The 21,240-nt window shown below is 41.9% G+C and overlaps 1 protein-coding gene across 2 annotated transcripts in view; it reads left to right on the top strand.

The window, feature by feature from the left end:
* Positions 1–20,486, top strand: part of PANK1 (pantothenate kinase 1) — a 36,160-nt gene extending 15,674 nt beyond the window's left edge. For both annotated transcript variants that reach the window (XM_066619397.1, XM_066619398.1), the window contains exons 3-7: positions 4,968–5,221; positions 8,295–8,471; positions 11,149–11,272; positions 15,411–15,536; positions 18,848–20,486. In XM_066619397.1, coding sequence (XP_066475494.1) covers positions 4,968–5,221; positions 8,295–8,471; positions 11,149–11,272; positions 15,411–15,536; positions 18,848–18,904 — 738 coding nt within the window. In that variant the 3' untranslated portion in view covers positions 18,905–20,486. The remainder of the gene's footprint in view (positions 1–4,967; positions 5,222–8,294; positions 8,472–11,148; positions 11,273–15,410; positions 15,537–18,847) is intronic.
* The last annotated feature ends 754 nt before the right edge of the window (positions 20,487–21,240 follow it).

Genomic DNA, 21,240 nt, shown 5'->3' with positions numbered 1-21,240 from the left:
TCCATTGAACTGTGTAATGTAATCCATATTTCAACCACAGTTGTGCCCCCTTATCTGCAGGGGTTCTGTTCTGGAACCCCCCACGGATACCTGAAACCATGGATATGGGTGAATACCTGTCCTGGGAGGCCACCTCGCCCCTGGAGGGACCTCTGAGCTCAGCAGAGCCCAAGGGCATCTGCTGAGCTTGGAATGAGCTCTAAAGGTTTTTTGTTTTTGTTTTTTTAAAAGCAACTCTGGTTTCCCAGAGAAACGGAAAGTGACGTTTTTAATGTCTTATAAGTTATTGGGAGGCCCAGGAAAGCCCTCTAGGGGCTTTGCTCCCCTTGCTTCCAGAGGGGCATCGTGCGGGTGTGCACACGCTGGGGAGGCCCAGACCCGATCTGCGGATAAGTGAAGCCATGGATTTAGGATCTGCAGATACGTATATGTGTACTTGAACTGAATCTACTCCCAGGCCTACAATATATTGGAGAAGGAAACAACAGGAAAGATAGAGGAGGGTAATCAACTTGTTGAGGTCAAAACAGAGGCAAGTTATTAATAGATATTTACATCCATTTTGGAACATGCTGCTCTTCCTTTGCCAGGCTGGTGGTGGTGCACTGGTTTTATAGCAGATGATGGGACCAGAATGCCCGTCCTTTGCTTCTGCAATCACAGACCAATCCTGCAATCACAGTCTTATCCTCTTGCTTCCTCTTGTGTTTATCCTCCCGTGGATTGTAAAAGTTCTGCCCTAGTTGAAGATTTTGAAGTCCTTGGGGCAGGATTCTGGGAGTCCTGAACTTTAGTCTTCTAGCTTCATTGTTAACTTTGTTTATGGCCCTCTTTCACCACTTCTTCTAAAGTTTTGGGTTTTTTCTTGACAGTTGATTTACTTGCTTTTATAACATGGATACTAAAACACAGAGAACTAAAACAATAGTTTTACTATGTCTACTATCTGAAGCCTTTCCGTTTTGATAGCAAACCTGCCGCTTCAGGCGCCCACATCATGGGGGAATGGCAGGGTATAAATGGATTTTAAAAAATAGTCTGTTAAGAGTGGCAGTATGGAAGGTCAAGCTGTACCTGGGTCCTGCTATGGTGTGGTATTGGTTAAATCTTGTTAAGATCTGCATAAATGCACCTTTATCCAGTATTGTTGTAAATGAAACATAAAGCTAGGCTAGGTCTAAAGCATGCAGTAGAAAATTATGTTGATGCTGTTGATTTTTAAAGCTTAGTTTCATGACACATGAATTGTTGCATTTTAAGGCAGTTGTATGTCTGGCTTCATAGGAGAGAAGTATGAGAAGGCCGTGAACTGTTTTATAAGTCATTTTCAATAAATATTGTAGAATTGATCATACAAAACTGCCTACCATGAGTCTTTCTAGCCCAGTATTATCTATTCTGGCAGTAGTTCTCCTGGGCCTTGGACTGCAGTGTATCCCATCACCTACTTCCTTTTAACTGGAAGTACCAGGGATTGAATCTGCTCTATTTACATGTAAGGTATGTGATCTACCGCTGAGCTATTAACCTGCCCAAGGATTCTTCTATATTACCTGACCATGCCCTCCTTCCCTGAGCAGTGAGAAGTTCAAGGGATGCAGTACTACCTAGGTTCTGGCTTCATTTGGAGGAGAGATCACTGGACCCATATACAATAGTTTCTTTGTAACATTTGTTTTATTCACAGATGTACAGGAAGATAGGTCATCTTATGCTCTCAGGTAGTGGTTAATTGGGGTCGTGCCAAGCCCTTATGCCTTCCTCTGCTTTCTAGGGAAATCTTACTCACAGTGCATAGGTACCACCTTACACACCTTGCCTTGCCATACCACCAGCATCATAAGCATTTTGTAAGATTATAAGTTGTCTTAATGCCAAATGGAAGGCACAGAATTGTTGAATTGTTATTAGAATTTGTTTTTTTAAACTCTTCTTTCATAACTTATTTGGAGAGAAAGAAGATGTAATTGCACACACATTCTTTATGTTTGAAGTTGTGCCTTTTGCCAGAAGGGAGGCTAGGAATTGTGTCAAAGCAATAGGTTTTCACAATAATTGTTCTTTAAAATGTTGTGTTTTTTAGGAAGACAATATTTCCTAGCAACAAAAAATGAAGAAAAACCACCACGTATCTGTATCTGCTGAGGCAGTTTGATGCGTTGCAGAGATCATGGGCCTAGGTGCCCAGACTTGGCAATCTTAGGGAGCAAGGCAGAAAAAAGGTTTGAAAAGCAAACTCAGATGGGCTAGGGGCATTCTGAGCTGCAGCCAGTTTGGAGGAGGGAAGCAAAGTATGGTTGCCATGGTTGCTTTCCGTGGGGAAGGGGTTCTCTGAGATGCTGCCTAGAGGGTGATGGACCAGAAGACTGTCTGATACCTATCCTGGATGTTCATTGACACACTGGTTTTTTGGATAGATGGTAGAGAGTGCTTGACACATTATTGGCAAGTTCATGAGTGACTACAGCAAAGTTGATGGTTGGACGAAGAACACAAGGAGCCTATGATCCAGTTTTTAATATTTTAAATTCTCATAGGGAAGCATAGAGACTCTTGTGGGGTGAACCCCTTGAGGACCTTTCTTTTGTGTCTTGATGGCCCTTGATGGCTCATCCCTGGTTTGGAATGAGCATTTCTATTGTTTTTCACCCTACAGAGGTTGAAAAACACCCTACAGGGGGTGAAAAACAAATGCTTGACTTACTCTGCAGGCCATGATCTTATTCAGCATGCACCTCTTGATTGGATTTGATCATGGCATTGGTGAAAGCAGCTAGGGATAGGGACTTTTCCTTTGTGTAGATTATGTCCTATGTTTCCCCGCCCCTCTCAGTCAAGAAGCTCTTAGGATGTGCCTTTGTTTACAGTAGAAATCTGCTAAGCAAGCAGTGGCCAGGCATGGAATTTTGGCAAAGGAAGGCTTCTCCCAAGTAATCCAGCTTGTATGGGAATTGTTCTGATGAACCAAAATGTTGGCCATCCTTGAGCCCTGTGGAATCTGAAACCTCTTGCCACCTGTCCATTTAAAATACCACAAGACTAGTCTACATCATGCTCTATTGGCATGTAGTACCACATACATATACAAACAAATGTGTCACGCAGCCATCTAAAGAGAACTTGTCTGGCAATACATCTGTTCCTTCTCCCAAATGATTAGTTTTAGTAAGATTTGTGTTGCAATACAATGAATTGAGAAATGAGAGGTTGACTCTCATTCAACTGTTTCATTAGTGCACTTTATATGGGTGTAGCTGTGTAGCTTTACAGCTATGAATACACTTTTAACCCAGGGATTCAGTCCAGTCCCCAGAGTCCATCTATCTGCTTCTCAGCAAAATTCTATTCCCAAGAAGGCCCCTTATTATATACCTCAGCTGCTATCTCTTGTGTCAGTAAACTGCTTATTCCTGCATCTCACATGAACAACAAAGAAGATCGAATTCTCTCCTTGCATACCTCCAGTTGCTCAACTCTTGACTGGCATATATAAGTGAAGACAGGAGAAAGCGAAAATGCAGTGCTCAGGTGCATGAGGAGAGAACAAGACCCAGTCTCATGGTAGTCGTACTAGGAAGGAAAGGATTGGAAACCCTTTTCTTGTGAGGAAGTTGGCAGTATCTATGTTACCGGCACTCTATCTTGTAACTCAACTGAATTATGATCTCTTAAAACTTAGCTGTTGTTAACTAATGTGCCAGCACACCTTACGTTTTGAAGTGCAGTTTTTTCAGTTCTGCCTCATAGAAGAGTTCATTGCAACTTGAACACTTCTTGCGTTATCAGTTTTGTACCTCTTCTTCTCTTGGACTGGTACGACCTGTTTCTAGGCATTATGCAGGTCTAAGGTCATACTTTAAGCCTTTCTTCAGTATTGAAGTGCTGCCAGTTGTATACATGTTGATAATTAAATTATCAACAGCTACATGCTAGAAATTTCCTGCAGGACTTTGCAGTCTTGTTTTGAAACGAATACTTTTGTTTGGATCTTAAATTGGTTTCAAGATGGAATAGCTTTCCATAGTTATTTTATATATGTTTCATTGATCTCACTATCCTTGCTATTCAAACGGGCTCTACAGAATTTTGAAATAATATAAAAACCTATTTGACCAGAAGTAGAGTGGGATGAGCATACACACCGGGAACTGTCATCTTGCTTTCAGAACACTTTTACAGCCCAATCCTGGGCTGCCATGGTGTGCCAAAATGACTACTGCAGCATCCTGAGCACACTGGGCAGTTGTCAGAGGCTCCTCAGGAGAAGGGGACATTTGTCCCCTTACCCCGCATAAGGTTAGTAGCCCTACAATGGGGTTACTCAACTCTGCACCGGCTATTAAGCCAGCACAGAGTAATTGAGTTCCGTGTCTGGCCAAGAGGACCAAGAACTGAGCTCCACTGGTCCCACCCCTTCCCACCCCACTCCCTCCCCCCCACACCTTCCCCTGCCCCGGAACACCTACCCCCACGCCCCCACTTACTTCTTTGCCACATGGAGCTCCAGGCCGCAGTCACCTGTGCTCTGCCTGATGCTGGCTCAGCATGGGCCTTCGCTGAACCAGCACCTGCATTGGTTGGGCAGTACATGTCACAGGTGTGCCTTATGACATGTTTTCAACACTATGTGCCAGTGGTGAACTGGTGCACGTGGGTCGTCAGCATGCCATTAGTTCTCTGAAAAATTATAATGCCAGGATTATTGATCCTAAACAGAGCAGCAGTGAAGAGTCTTTTGAAGACCTTGACCTGAACCTCACATGCATAGCACATGGTGACTTTGTGATATGTTTGTTGTCAGGCTGTAAACAAGTTTGACTTGAAACTTCCTGCGCAAATAGCTTTTTATTACTTTAGCAATGACTTGTGCAACTCGAACAGTACAAAGTACTCCAGCAGAACATGTTGACCCCTCTTAGGTTTTCATGTTGTATCAATGAGTGTTCATTTATTAACTTCTCTTCCAGATTGCTGACCTACAGCTCCATAAGCTAGATGAGTTGGACTGCTTGATCCAGGGCCTGCTTTATGTGGATTCCGTTGGTTTCAATGGCCAGCCAGAGTGCTATTATTTTGAAAACCCCTCTGATCCTGAACGATGCCAGAAAAAGCCTTATTGCCTTGATAATCCGTATCCTATGTTGCTGGTTAACATAGGCTCCGGGGTCAGCATCTTAGCGGTCTATTCCAAGGACAACTATAAGAGAGTTACGGGGACCAGGTGAATATACTATCTGAAAAAAACCACTTCTCTCTGCAGAGATAAAATGCCATCCTGTCTGGATCAGAGCCTCTGAATCCCTGTTGCAGTGGACTGCTTTAAAATCCAATAAAATCTGTTTTAACCTTCCCAAGGAGATGTGAGTCAAAGAGAAAAGGGCCTCTGAAATAGGAAGTCAAGGTCTATAGGGGCCATGGCTGACTCTGGGATTTGAACCCTGGTTTTTTTCCAACCTAATCCACTGAATCACACTGGCTAATATGCATGAGTTGTAGGGAAAAGGAAAGCTTTTAGGGAGTGACTAAAAAGGTGACTACCTCACTTAGCATATAGAACATATAGAATTGTCAGTCACTACAAGTGGGTAAGCTGACCTTAGAGATCTGCAATGGTGTCACTAGGGGTGTATGGGCTGCACCGGGTGATGCGTGCGGGGGTGTGTGTGTGACACCACTAGTGACCAAAATAGCAGTTTCTAGGAAAATACCATCGTTATATACCATTTGATGCGTGATTTACAGCAGAATGCAATAAAAAAACCAGAATGAAATATCTCCATTCTATCAAAAGTTATGGCCAAAAAAACAGAAAACAAAAATGCAAGTGTCTTATGTAACAACATACATTTCTTTAGTTCAGAATGGACCAATGAGACTGATTGTTCAAACAGTCAATGAGATGTTATTATGACAAGGCATGGAATAAGGTGTTAGTAAGGTGACACCCTTGGGAGGTGGGTGACACCACTAGTGACCAAAATAGCTAAAATCACAGTTTGTAGGATTTATACCATCATGTTATATATAAATCGGTGTGTAATTTCATTCAGAATGCAATGAAACAAACTGTGTTGAAATATCTATGTTCTACCAAAAGGTATAGCCAAAAAAAACCTGTGGGGCGGAGCGATGGTACATCACCACATCCACCATCCAGGTTGTTGCCCCACCCACTGCATGGGAGGAGGTCCATGGGGGTGTGTGACGCACTGGCCTCCTGCACAGGTTGATGCAAATCCTAGTGACACCACTGGAGATCTGTGTCTAAAAATAGTCAAGATCATGTTATTTTGCTTAGCAATACCAACAACGTATTACTTTGCCTTATTTTATAAACTCTGTATTAAAGTACTTTGACAGAGGCATAAAAGATGTGTATCTTTTTCTGCCTGTGGAAGCCACAGGCTTGTTTTATTAAGCAAGTGAAACATTTACTAGTTTTTATTATGATGAGAGGGAATGTAATCCAATGGCCAGCACTGACTAATTGATTTGAAACAATCTTTCTTTAGGGTCTATTAGACTGAATTTTTAATTAGCTAGCTCTATGCAAAGTAGTGTAAGGAGATGGGGGGGGGAAAACACACATCTGGCAGGTACTGTACACACAAGTCCATCTGAATAGGTACAGAGTATTCCCACTCCAATGTTCAACTGCATCCTCTTTTATACCACCAAAGTTAAGGATTAGGGTTTCCTTTCAGAACATACCACAGGATATCCAGACTTTAAAAAAAAAAAAGAAATTAGGCACTGGCCATACCTTCTTTGGCACTGTTGTCTCAATACAATCTACATTTCAGAGGACAATATTTTCAAACTGCTAGCTAATTGTGGTACTTCTCTAGTGCTGCTAAATGTTACAGTGTTGCTCCATACTTGACAATACTTACTTCAGCCACTATTCAGGGAGCATAGTCAATTTGGAAGCTCATTTTTACTTATTGAGGTGTTTCTCTTAAGCAAATAGACTGAATAAAACACATTCAGCAGTTTTATTTAGATATATTGTTTGTTACTTGGGATATTTCAAGTAATGTTTATTTCTTTCTCATTTTGCAACTTTTCCCCCTTGTCATGCTAATAATGTGCCCCACTTATTTATGCATAACATTTGTGTCTTCATTATAGAGATGGTCGGCCCTCATTGTCCCATGGGTCCCGTTTCTGGAACCCCCATGGATACTGAAATCTGCGGATGTTTGATTGCATGGATTTTGGGCCACCTGGACTCTCCGGTTGGGTCTGGAGGCCCTTCTGAGGGCTGAAAACCATGACTCCTGCAGCTGTGCTTCTGAGGGCTGAAAACCACTACGGGTGGGGCCTCGGGGGATCCGCTCTTGGACCCGCCACAGATACTGAAAGTCATGAATAAGTGAATTTTCCTTTTTTGACCCCTTATGCCCTCCCAAGGGGACTGGAGCTGTGCTTCGATCCCCTCTGGAGGACTTTCTGAAGCCCGGACAGGCAGTACTTGTCCACCTGCTGCCTCTTTGGGCTTCAGAATGGCCTGCAGAGGTGAAAAAATACCACTTCTGGTTTTCCTTGGGAAACCAGAAGTGGTGTCTTTTATCTCTACACGCCATTCTGAAGCCCAAAGAGGCAGCAGGCGGATGTGGGCTACCTGTCCAGACTTCAGTGAGCTCTCTAGAGGGACTGGAGCTCAGCTTCGGAGGGTCCGGGTGGGGCCTGAATCTGGCTCAGTGCAAGACCCATTTTGAGCCAGATTCGTAGATACAGGATCAGCCGATACAGCGGCCCCACTTGTACTTCAGCTGAAAACCAGAAGTTGTTGTTTTTGGCTCTCAGATGGGCCTCTGGAGCTGACCAGAGCTCTGGTTGGGTCTGAGAGCTACGGGTCGCCCATCTCACAGGAACCCATGGATATTCAAATTCATTGCACACACTGACATGTGAAAGTGTGGATCTGCAAATTTAGCCTGATTTGCACAATAGTTATCTTTATTGAGGGAAAGAATGGCAAAAATTGAGTCTATAACATACATATATTTCTGCCTGCTCCTTCACCACACAAATAAAACTGGTAACTGAATGGCTGTATGAACTGGCTTATAGTGTGACCATAGAAGGTCTTCACTGGCATAACTCCAAGCAGCCAAGTAATGACTTGAGTATCACCCTGGCTATCACATTTGAGTACATCAGGATGGAGCTACACACTCACACCTTTATCCATTTGTAGTGGAGCTGCAATGCAGAGGAACTTAAGGCTTGTTCAGAGAATCTGGGCAGTTGTAAGGTGGTGAGTGAAATAATTTCTCCCCTCTTCCTAGTCTTGGTGGTGGTACATTCCTGGGCCTGTGTTGTTTGTTGACTGGCTGTGAGACTTTTGAAGAAGCTCTGGAAATGGCAGCTAAAGGAGATAGCACCAACGTAGATAAACTGGTGAAAGATATCTATGGAGGAGATTATGAACGGTTTGGCCTTCAAGGATCTGCTGTAGCATCCAGGTACATTGCAACTTGTGACGTTGTCTGCAGTTAGGGTTGTAGTCTATGGTAGTCTCTTACCATGTGTTTTGTGAGTGTCCTGTGGTGCCTTAAAAGCTATCAAATATATGTGATATGAACGGTCACAGGTAAGATATTACTTTGCCAAGAACGTCCTTTACTTCCTTTCATATGCAATGGACATATGGAAATTTTGGGGAGGAATGTGCATATGTGCATATAAGACCAGTGGGCTCAAAAGTATCTTTTTTGCAAGATGAGATTTGAAAAATCATCCTGAAAGCAGAGATACTGCATGAATTAGTCAACTGAGGGTCAAATCCTATCCAAATTTTCAGCACTGATGTAGCTGAGCTAATGGGGCACACACTGCATTTTGCAGTGGATGCAGTGGTAAGGGAACAAATGTTCCCTTACCTCATGGCTGCATTGCAGCTGCATCGATGCTGGAAAGTTCTGGGCTCTGAATCATCACATGTATCTTGAAAGTCATTTTTCAACTTGCCAGAGTTAGGCCCAGGCATAACTCACTACATTTATAGGTCTCTAGGCATAGTAGAGAAATAATACTTAAACCATTGTTAGCACTAACCATATTTTGTTTAAACTTTGGTAAGGTTCCAGACATATAGTAAAACCATGGTTTAGCTTGCTGAGCACACCCTGCCCTGTGAAAGAGTCACCTGTGAACCCATGCAAAACGACTAGAGCAGTGATTTCCAAACTGTGGGTCCAAGATCCACCAGTGGGCTGTGACCTAGTTTTTGGTGGTTCATGAAACAGACAGGGCAGTTTAGGCTATGTGCATCGAGAATTAAACAAGCTGCTAGTTGGGGGGAGAGCACTGCTGCCCAATCACCATTATAGCTGTACCCCTTGGCATTTATAAACCAGGCAGCAACTTCTAAGACCTCTAAAAAGTTTGAGAAGCACTGGACTAGAGGCATTGGAAACTGCCTTAGCATGTAACCATAGTTTGCAAAACCATTTCAGACCACGGTATCACATTTGGGTTACAGCAGTCTTTCAGGGCTTAGGCATTTAGGGCATTACATGCAAGTAAACCCCAACCGCTCTGTTTTCTTCAGGAGGCTGAAAATTTGAACTGAAAATGTAGTGGGGAGAGAAGGTGCCCAGGCAGAGGAAGGCAGAATGGGAGAGTGGATCAGGCCCAGGTGGGGGGTACAATCCTCCACCATATCCTAACCCCTTCCTGGCCCTCCTGGTGTAACACCTAGCTTCCTGGATTTATGCCAGTTAATGCAGCCTGGCTGTGCTGGTGCAGGTTATGATTCGACTGTTAGTGAAGGGTGTTTTCTTAGAGTGCAGATGTGGTGGGTAGGAAAGTGGTTAAGTACCCACTCCCCTTCTCTGCTCTAGATTGCAGCCCCTGCACCATTTTTCCTGAAAATAAATGATCATTGAAGTTTAGATTGCATATGCTTGTGTTTAATTTAGTCAGCATAATGGGTACAGCAGACAAACTATAATTCAGTGTTATATTTGTGTAGGACCTTAATGTCTAAGGGCCCAGTCCTATCCAACTTTCCAGCTCTGGTGCAGCTGCAATGCAGCCTCGAGATAAGGGAACAAATTTTCCCATACCTTGAGGAGGCCTCTGACTGCCTCCCTACCATAGGATGCAGCACACACCCATTGGCATGGCTGCACTGGCACTAGAAAACTGGATAGGATTGGGCCCTAAGTCAGGGGTGTCAAACATAAGACCTGCAGGCTGAATGTGGCCCCCAGGAGCAATTTATCTGCCCCCCATTACAATTTGGCTCACCCAGCTTGGTAATTGGGTTCTCTTATATCTTGAAAATATGAGCTAGATTTGTACCTTCTCTGTTCTGTCATTTGCAGCTAATGAGTTACAAAGTGAGAACAAAGTGCTTATTTCTGGCCATCATCTGCTTAATGATGTCACTTCCTGCTTAATGATATCACTTCCAGCCCTTTGGAGGCACCATAAATGCTAACTTCAGCCCTCTGTATGAAACAAGTTTGATGTCCCTGGTCTAAGTATTATTAACTTCAGTTAGTGAATATATACATGTTGTATCTCTGCTCTCAGGACAAGTTGCTTTTATCTCTTAATCTTACCTTTTGAAAAAAGGTTTCCCATCACTATTGTGTATATGTATAATATCCAACACCACTCCATTACAAAATAAACATGTTTCTCTATCAGGTGTCATAGGAACCATTTATAGAATACTTGTTCACTGGTAAACACAACATAAAGAAGAACTTTCAATTTAAAATGCAATAGTTCTGTTGAGAAGTTACGTTAGCTCACTGTGAACTACCGAAGGTTTGTGTCAACACAGTCCTAACTTATTTTTCAGCACTGATGCAGCTGTGCCAACACACAGCATTTTGCAGTTGGTAGGCAGTCACAGAGGCCTCCTCAAGGTAAGGGAATGTTTGTTCCCTTACCTAAGGGGTGCATTGAAGCTGCATCAGTGCTGGAAAGTTGGTTAAGATTGGGCTGCCAGTTTGTGTTCTTGTCTTGCATCAAGCATTTCGCAGCAAGCTCCCTTGCATCTAGCACCTGAATCAAGCACTTTGCACACAATACATCCCAGACAAACTGTTTACAAACATATTTTTAGAAACTTTGGCCTTTGTGAAAAACATAACAAAGATCACAACTTCTGGTATTTTCATGCAGCTTTGCCCACATGATGACCAAGGAAAAGAGAGATTCCATCAGTAAAGAGGATCTAGCAAGAGCAACTTTAGTCACCATCACCAACAACATTGGCTCCATTGCTCGGATGTGTGCACTGAATGAGGTAAGAGTATGTTTATTTATATCTTGAAGTTGTATTGTGGATTCTCTTTTTGTATGATTAAAGTGAACAGCTGATTATTCTCAATGTGCTCTGTTCATTTGCTTGCAAGAGATTTTACCCATGTATGAAACCACATGCTCCTAAACATCTTATACTTGAGTCTCCACTGTTGATTCTTGTTTTTGTTCAGGGCTTTCTTGTCAAAGTTGCCATCTGATTTACCCTTATCTCTTAAGCCACCAGTATTAACATTGTGAGTCTATAGACTGTACTCATTTGGTGGGTTTCATAGTATTACTTTTTATGTTTGGCTCATTGGATTGAATGTGTCTTCATCACTTTATGCTGTACTGTTGGTCATCCAATCCAGTGTTTTGGAATCTTTGGGTGTTAATTAAATTCATTTCTGCATTAAATGGTGCAGGGCCACCTACCACAAGAAGAGGAACTATATGCCTCTTACAGCCCAATCCTAACCAACTTTCTAGGGCCAATGCAACTATGGCCCCAGGCACATGCTGCATTCTGTGGTGGGGTTGGCAGTCATGGAGGCCTTCTCAATTGTTCTTTTACATTTGTTCAGTTACCTTGGGGCTGCATTGTGTCTACTCTGGTGCTGGAAAGTGGGTTAGGATTGGGCTGTTTGAGCTATGTTTGAGCCATAGCACACAAGAAAAATTTACAGCTTTAATTACATTTATAGCTGGCCACTGACAGGCAGCTTGAAGGTGTATATTATTAATTCCCCATCTACAAAAGGTGCTAGTGCAGTCTATTGCAGACTTGAACATGGGGAAAACCAGATTCAAACCCATGTTTAGCCATTAAAATTAGTGGGTAGTTTGGGACATGTCACCATCAGCCTAATCTGTTTCACAGGCTGTATAAGAGGCTTAAACATGAGACCAGAACCAGATTTTGTGGGAGATGTGTGGCTGCTGCAGAGCAGTTTTCTCCACCTCCTGCTTTCCGCTGGTAAGAACTAGTAATACAACATGTGATATACAGTTGCCATGCTGTGTGTTTCCCTTTCTCTCTCCACTTCATTGGCTGCTGCCTGCAGAGGACTCCATGTTGTGCATTTTCTATTAGACGTTGTCAGGAGAAAGAGGAGGACAAGATGTGGGGCAGGTTGTTTTTCCTGTAGCAACTATCTGTCTGCCATGACCTAGTTTTGCTTTAGAAGTTCGGTGAAAGGGCAGGATTCCAAACAACTGTAATACTTGTTTCAATGCGCTGGTGACCAAGAATGCTTTCTAATTTTCCTGAATGTTGTAAACTTAATGTTTGCATAGGTTTATCATTGAAAGCCTCTTCACTCATGAATAGTTTTGTCCTCTTTGCTTTCAGCTTCTTTACAGTGTTGCCTTGTGGCATGGAGTTCAAGCAGCATTGTACAGGGCTATCAAAGCATAGAGAATTAACTGCCATGAGCATCATAGGCTGCCTTTCATAGGAAGAGACTCACCACTGCTAATGACGTGATAAAGTTTTTTTTTTTTTAAGTTGATTGAATTGTGTGCATAAACTCAGAAAGGAAGACATGAATACATACTAATAGTTATGTTTCTGGATGTATTTTGATAATGCTCTTCTTCCAACAAACTGCAGCTTCTGTTATTATCTCTGACAGCAAAAAATACTTGCACCTGCATCATGATTGTCCTCTGAGCACAGCCACAGTTTGTAGAGGACTTTAATTCAGAAGATTATGGCTAAATTCAGACCATCTTCCAAACCATAGTTTGGAAGATTAGGAATGAGCTGAAGGCTCACACACACATCATCTTCCCCTCAGACGTGTGGTTGAATTTTCAGTTGGCAGTTTGGTGCTAACAACAGTTTGCTATGATTTGTCTGAATCAGCAAATTGTAGTTAACTGCTTGCCCCCCCAAACCAGAATTGGAAACCCGGGCTGTGGTTTCCAGTTGTGATTTGGTGAGCAAGAGCTAACCGTTTGTCTACCAGTCTGGATGTTGTTACAGACGGTGTTTAGTGCTAAACTGAAAGTGAAGCAACGTGTGAAAGGGAGTATGTGAACTTGCTGCTTGTTTCCAGTCTTCTAAATCATGATATTGGAGGATTGTTTAGGACTCGCACACAAAACCACAGTCTGTTCTATGATGGCTGCAGGGGCCTCCCATGAAAGGAGAACCAAGAAGAACAGATATCCAGTACCACTAATTGCCTTCAGAGAATCCTCCTTCACTGAGATTCTGCCTCTATTAAGCAAAGGAAGTGGCAGAAACTGTCCCCTTCTCCTACCCTTCCCCCTCCAAAAGATGAAAAAATATGACTGAAGTGTATCTTTTGACTATCAAGGAGCACTTAGCTGTGCTTATACTGTGGTTGGAATCCTTAAAGTACGTAATCTTGAAATAGAAATTTCTATTTCAGTTAGCCTAACAAATGTGTTGAGAAGCTGGTGTAGTACATAGTGAAGAGCATAAACTATGACCCTGAAAGTCCCGGCTCCAATCTGTCCTATCTTGGATTTGTTACCTGGCCTTTGGCAACCATTGTTTCTTATCCTCAACTTCTCATCTGCGTGGTGGTTGTGGTGGGGTTGATGAGGATAATTCTAGCCCCATTTACAGGATTGTTAAATCCTGCTGATATATTGTGTGTGAGGTGCAATGAACACTTCTGAAAAGTGCTGTGTAAATGCTGAGTACTCTGAGTGCTTCCTTATTTTACTGAGAACAAGATTGGGTGGGAGGGGAACACTGTGTTATCAGGCAAGGCGGAATTCAGATATGTTTGATTAGCATTGGCCCTTATCATGCTGGCACCTTGAAGATATGTAGGTAAAAATAACTTTCAGTGATTAATAAGCATTAACTTTTTTTTTTAAATCACCAACTTCAGGGGTGTTAATTAGATTGCTAGCTTTGAGGCTAAAACTGCACTATTGAAATAAAGTGTTTTTTTACTGCTATAAATAGTATGATCTTGAACATCTTGTGTGCATGTTGTTTCCAAAGGTAGTTAAGTCCAGTCATGTTAAATGCTGATGGAAATTATGCAGGCTGAACAAAACAAAGAAGCTGTCTTCCTGGTTCAAGACCAGATTGGTTTAAAAACAATTATGAAATGATGTTTGTTCCTAGATAAATTTGTTAAGTAGTAGTGCAGATTCATGAAAGAGTATTGTGTCCAGTTCTGGTTGCCACATTTCAAAAAAGATGTAGTGGAACTGGAAAAGGTGCTGAAGAAAGCAAGCTGATTAGTGGGCTGAGCCTCTCTGTTATGAGGAAAGGTTTTGGGGGCTCTTTAGAAAAGACTAAAGGCACCTGAAGGGGGCATGACTGAAACATAAAATAATGCACGTTATAGATAGTTGATATAGGGAATATCTTTTTCCTCTCACATAATACTAGAACCAGGAGACACCCGCTAAAATAGTCTGGCAGGGGAGCTAGAAGGGGCCTTTCTGAGGCCCATGGAGGCCTCGCACAGCCTTAACGGGCCTCAGAAAGGCCTCCGGAGGTCCTAGAAAGACACTTCTGTTTTTTGCCGAAAAACCAGAAGTGCCCTTCTAGGACCTCCGGAGGTTATTTTGAGGCCCATGGAGGCTGCGCATGACCTCCACAGGCCTCAGAACAGCTCCCGACACGACCGGAGCAAGGCTCTGGTCATGTTCAGAGCTGGGTGGACCCCGAATTTCTCGTGACTTGGTTTCACACAAAGTTTGGTATTCACATGGGTTCCAGGAACGGAACCCTCGCAAATTACGAAGTTCCACCTGTGAACATCTTTAAGGCTAGTAATTTGTGTGGATATATTTTAAAGTCTGTAATATGATGGTACAATAATGACTGCTTAGGAAATACACCTCTAGGTTAAAGGTAAAGCAAAGTAAAAATGACACTCCTATTGAAAATAATATATAGAAGGGTAGTAGTACTATATAATTCCTTCATATTTCCAGAAATTCGTTTACAGAAGTATGTTACCTCAGGGTATTATCCTCTCTAAATAAGAGTTTTGGGTTGTCTTTCTGATGCTCTTTTAAAAAAAAAATTGAGAGTCAGGGCTGAATGAACACTGTAGCTGTGAATGCAATGGAAAAAGTTGATTGAAAATGGCACTTAGTTAATGGTATAAATATTGACTTGTTTTACTTAAATTTTGCAGAACATTGACAGGGTGGTGTTTGTAGGAAACTTCTTGAGAATCAACATGGTCTCCATGAAATTGCTAGCATATGCCTTGGACTATTGGTCAAAGGGACAACTCAAAGCTCTCTTTCTGGAACACGAGGTAAAGTTTATTGAAAAGAAGACACAATATTAACTTTGCCCTTTAAAAATCAGAATTCCTAATCTACTAGTGCATTCCCACATGGGTTGCACAAAAATCTTCTCCAACTTCCAAAGCATGTGTGACAAGAAACATCAAAACTCAAGTACAGAATGAGATAATTCATTTGAATTTATTTTTCACATTTTTATACCTCCCTTCCTCCAAGGAGCTCAGGGTTGTGTACATAATTCTTCCCTTCCTTTTGTTTTCCCTTCCTTTTGTCCTCACAACAGCCCTGTGAGGTAGGTGAGACCAAGAGATAGTGACTGGCTCAAGGTCCGTTTCCAGGCCAGGAAGCTTGACTCAGCTGAACTAACGTGTTCCAGTGGCTTCATTGGCTGCCCATTTGTTTCTGGGCCCAATTCAGGGTGCTGGTACTTGCCTTTAAAGTCCTTTATGGCCTGGGACTATGGTATCTGAGGGACCGCCTACTCCTATATCATTCTGTTCACTTTCTTAGGTCATCAGAGGAAGCTCTGTTGAGAGTGCTGCTGCCTGGAGAAGTGAGGGGTGTGGTAGCAAGAGGCAGGGCCTTTTCATGTGTGGTACCACTTTTATTGAACTCACTACCAGAACATCTAAAATCTTCCCCTTCAATAGAGAGCTTCTGGCGAGGCTTAAAAACATTTTTATTCACATCAGCTTTTGGGGATGGGTAAGGGTGAATACTCCTGGTTGTCTTATGTAACTGGTTTTTATTGTGTATTCACATGTTTTTAGTTGGTTGTGTATTGCTTTTTTTAACCTGTCACCACCTATGGGTTTTTAGAATTACTGTATTACTGCTGTGCTGGTTTTAAATGATCTATATTTTAACTGGTTTTTATCATCATTTTATGCTGTGTTTCATGCATTATGTTTTGTAAACCGCCTTGAGCTTTTGGAAAGGCAGGATATAACAGACTGACTGACTGACTGACTGACTGACTGACTGACAAAACTGTATAAGAGAGAATGAGATGTTCCAGGAAGAGATTTTTTTTGTAATTTGTTTTGAAGAAAAAGATTACATAGATGATTTTTTTGTATTGTGGGATTAAAAAATAGAGGACCATTTTAACAATGGCAAATATTTAGTAGTCAGAGATAATGAAAATACAAGATTCTCTCTCAGTTGTGAACCTCCCATTCAGTCTACGGGGAAAATGTCCCAGGCATGAACCTCTAGGACCCCATGGAAGCCTCTCTGAGGCTCCTAACAGGGTTGAATACTGTGCTTCTTGTTTCCTGGAAGCACACTTAATAGCGTTGGGGAACCTTCAAGAGGTTTCCCCGACACAGGCAAAGGTTTTGCGAGGTTCCGTGAGTCTCAGGTGAGTGGGGAGGCTGATTTCTACACAGGGGGCAGCAACAGCACGCGGGGGCACCATCATGGACCGGGGCAGGGGGCCGGGGGCAGGGGGAAGTCCACCACTGGGACTGCCCTACTGGGGCAGGGGGGCTGGGGAAGTCCACCACTGTTCTCTCTAGGAAGGAAGAGAATTCAGCTCTGATTTTAGTTTATCTGTATTCCAGCTGTGATTTGGAGGCCATTTCAGATCATTTTAAATGTAGTAGATCATTCTAAACCCACTACATGGTAGATCATTTGTCTATAACAACTTGCCATGTAGGTTAAGGTAGAGAGCACTACATCACTTACTTTTATATTGTTTTTTTAATGGATCATGAATTGAGTGTTAACTGCCTTGGGTGCCCTTCGGGGAGAAAGGCAGAGTATAAATCAAATAAATAATAATGATGAGGCATGACAAACAGTTCATCACTTAGTAATAATCTTCATGTGCTGTGATTTGAAGTACTTTCCATGTTGACAACTGAAATCTATGCGATGACCCTGGAGCAGCTGAGACAACAATAATAAGCAATCTAGAGCAGAAAGTTAAGCATATGTCTTAATTCTGAAAACTCCTTAGGGTATATTATGGCATATTAGTATTTAGCTAGATACCTTTCTGGCTACTGATGCGATTTCCAGAAGCCTTTCTCTACTTACGTAGGGCTTGTAAAATGGAATACAGCCTTCTCCAAAATAATCTGGAGGTGGAGTAATTGCTTTCGCTTCTGTGGAAGTGAAATGCAGGCAAGTTCACTACCTATTCATATTGTGATGTTTAGAGCAGTGGTTCTCATACATTTAGCACCAGGACAGAATGAGAATCTGTCGGGACCCACTGGAAGTGATGTCATGACCGGAAGTGACATCATCAAGCAGGGAAATTTTTAACTATCCTAGGCTGCAATCCTACCCACGCTTACCCAGGAGTAAGTTTCCTTTACTATCATTGTTAAAAGAATATACATAGTAGTTTGTTAAAAGTACAGGTCTATAACATTTCCCCAAATGTAGTCGTATATCATGGTAGCATCAAGTCTAGTATATTAAAAATAAAAGATTGAAATGAATGGGGACCCACCTGAAATTGTCTCACGACCCACCTAGTGGGTCCCAACCCACAGTTTGAGAAACACTGGTTTAGAGGGTTCAAACTAATCTACCAAATAAAGTCTACTGTATCAAGATCCTTTGTTGGCATCCTTCAGTCTCAGAAGACTATGGTGTCACGCTCTGAATGGTGGTTCTGGAACAGAGTGTCCTCTCCAGTGTGTGAAGCCTGGGTAAAGTAGGTGTGGAGGATAGGCTGTTACCCATGCAGCAAATCCCCCCTCTCCACGTCGCTGAAATGGTCCAATGGAAAGACAGAGGCCAATACGGTTGGTTCCAGCGGCGTCACAGGAGTTGCCAGAACGTGACTGTGTTCAGCCATGAACTGCCTCAGGGACTCCGGCTCCGGATTTTGCCTCGAGGTTGACTCCTGAAGCCTTTTCCATAACTGGATGTAGCCACAAGGCAGTGGAGGTTTGGGATCAGAGTTTTCCTTCCCTCAGATGAGCTGCCTTCCCAGGCTGACGAGTCCCATCTACCCGGTGGCTGTTTAGTTGCCTCTTACGACAAGTACAGCCAAACTGAGGGCCTATTCTTATCCCCAGCCCCCAGGGGAAGATCAAGATCCTTACGGCATCCAAATGTAGGGATGTGATCAAAGAGATGTTCTGGTAATTCTGTACTACTCTATGTACGTGTAGAGTAGGTGAAGTACTTAATCATTTACTGATCTCTTAGTTATTGTTCTTTTTTTAATTAAGTGCTGAACTTAACAGGAACAACCCATTCTGTGCTCGGTATCCTTATCTGTCGAAGTTGTTGAACATTTTGACTGTTGCTGAACTCAAATGACTAACTTTTCCTGTTTGCAATTATTTTGAAGGGCTACTTTGGCGCTGTAGGGGCCCTTCTAGAATTGCTTAAAATGGCAGATGATTAATGAGGAAGACCCCAAGAGCTGGAAACCTATGAAAGCTGCTGTGAGAGTGACAGCTGCTAGAAGAATGGGAAAGAAGCCATGATGGAAGTTCTACCTGCTGGATTTGTAAATAATAATTCAAACTCCTTTTAGTTGATTTTTTTAAACTGTAGAGTTGGAAGTCAGCTTCAGAATTCATACAAGGAATCTTCAAAAAAAGGCATTTTTATCTATATACAACTTTTTAAAGACAAAAAATGTGCAATGTTGCCAAACGGCATATTTTATGGATTGTGTCTTAAAAAGTGGATACGGTGTGGAAAAAGGACCTAAGATGTGAGACACTGGTTTTATTATTATTATTATTATTATTATTGTTATTAATATTATTATTATTAATATTATTATTAATATTTTTCTTCTGGGGTTTACTGATCTAGTGTGGTAATTCTTCATTTAGTAATTGCTCTAGGAGATTTTTTTAAAAAAATCTTTTTCATGACGTTTCATGATTTGCTGTTGGTTTCAAATGAAACTGCCAAACTGGCATTTAGTGTGAGCACTAAAGTAATGAAATCTTGTTGCCTTCCTTTTCATTATGCTATGTTCCCATTTTCCCCAAACTGATTATCTATGACTACTCAAACTTGCAATAGTAAGAAGTGTGTTGGCGCATGTGACAAACTGGCTTAGGAGATCCAAAGCTTTCCTGATACACCAGCATCTTCTAGAAACTCCTACATCAAGTTAGCGGTTCCTTGCATATCCGAAACTTATCTGCAGATCTGTGAGCTTAAAATGTTTAATTACTGAGTGGGGAAAGATTATGGTTCTAACAAAAATGGCAGAAGAAGTGATAAGCCTGTTTCTGGATATTGCCTCTGTTTCTGAATTGCACCACTTCTGACTGCAGGTGGGCTCACGTGATGGAAAGCTTCTCCAAACAAAACAAGCAATCTCCAGAAGTGGAAAAATTGCATACATGGGGACTTTTTCTTAAAAAATATAGGAGCATTTTTTCCAATCATGTGGTACAATCCAGACACAGATTTTTCCACTTTATTTGCAGTTGTGAAAACTAGATTTTTAAAGAAAGTTTGTTATGATAGGTTAATCACAAATGGAACTTGTACAACACAGCTGTGATACCGTATGAATGACTTCTTTAAAATAAAAATGATGACAATTTTAATTTCAGGAGTGCGTGCGCATGTATGTATGTACTAACTTTTTAAAATTCTTATTGGTATTTGTCACAAGGAATATGTGGCTGAGTGGTATTAAAATGCATAACTCAATTTTTGGAAGTAAATTAATACATTGGTCAACTAGAAAATTAAGGACTCTGCAAAGAGTAGTTTTTTTTTTTTTGCTAAATTATTCTCTACTTTGTGGACTGGTATTGGAAGGACAGTTCTGCTATCACATCATGTATGGAGTCCATCAAAGGGACAGTATAAGTTTAGGGGAACAAAGGTTCTCTGATAAATTGGTTTCTTTGTTTGGAACACAGTACTTGATTTCTTTATCTTGAAAACTTAAAAAAAAATTGGTACTAACTGTTCACTTACCCGGCTAAAATAAAATCCTGTTTCTGTTGTAATGGTTTTTTAATGCATTTGTGGTCTTCATTCTCCTGAACTTATTTCTGCTTCTTCCTAAAAATTAAGAATGCCATTTAGCATTTTGGGATTTTTTTTAAGGTTTGAAGGAGGAGCTTTTACAGAAATCTAATAGATGAAGGCATCAGCTGTTCAAGCCACAGAATGTGGCTAATCTAGTTCCTTCCTACCCAGCCATTCATACCTGAATCTTCACCATTATACCTAAAGACATTTATAACAAAATCGTATCTAAGTTACACTCACCCCTCCAACAAAAAAACCCCTTCATGTTTGAAGGAAAAGATGAGAGTATTTATGATCAGATAGGACCATCTCCATCTATTTCCTGCAACTATTTTTGTATAACAGTAATGCCTTGGCAACCATGGCGGTTCCATTCCCAGAAGCCCGCGGATGCCAGAATCCACAGATATTGAAATCCGTGGGTCAGGCGCCCCATATTCACACGAACGTAACCAGAATTGTGCTCCAGTCGCATCCAGAGAGCCTTCTGAGGGCTGGGGAAGCTTTCCTAACCATTGGAAGGCGTTCTAAGGCCTCTGGAAGGCCTTCTAAGGGTTGGGAAGGCTGCAGACAGCTTTCCTGGCCCTTAGAAAGCCCTCCAGATGCGACCAGAGCACTGCTCCAGTCACGGTCAGAGGGACCAAGTCCAGCTAAACCGGCAGGTTCAGAACCCACGGTTATATAAAGTCATGGGTTCCAAATCCACGGATAAGCAGTCTCGGACCTGCA

The sequence above is a fragment of the Tiliqua scincoides genome, chromosome 3, assembly GCF_035046505.1.
Source record: "Tiliqua scincoides isolate rTilSci1 chromosome 3, rTilSci1.hap2, whole genome shotgun sequence".
NCBI classification, from domain to species: domain Eukaryota; kingdom Metazoa; phylum Chordata; class Lepidosauria; order Squamata; family Scincidae; genus Tiliqua; species Tiliqua scincoides.
The sequence above is the reverse complement of the archived record's forward strand: the minus strand, read 5'-3'. Positions and strand labels throughout refer to the sequence as shown.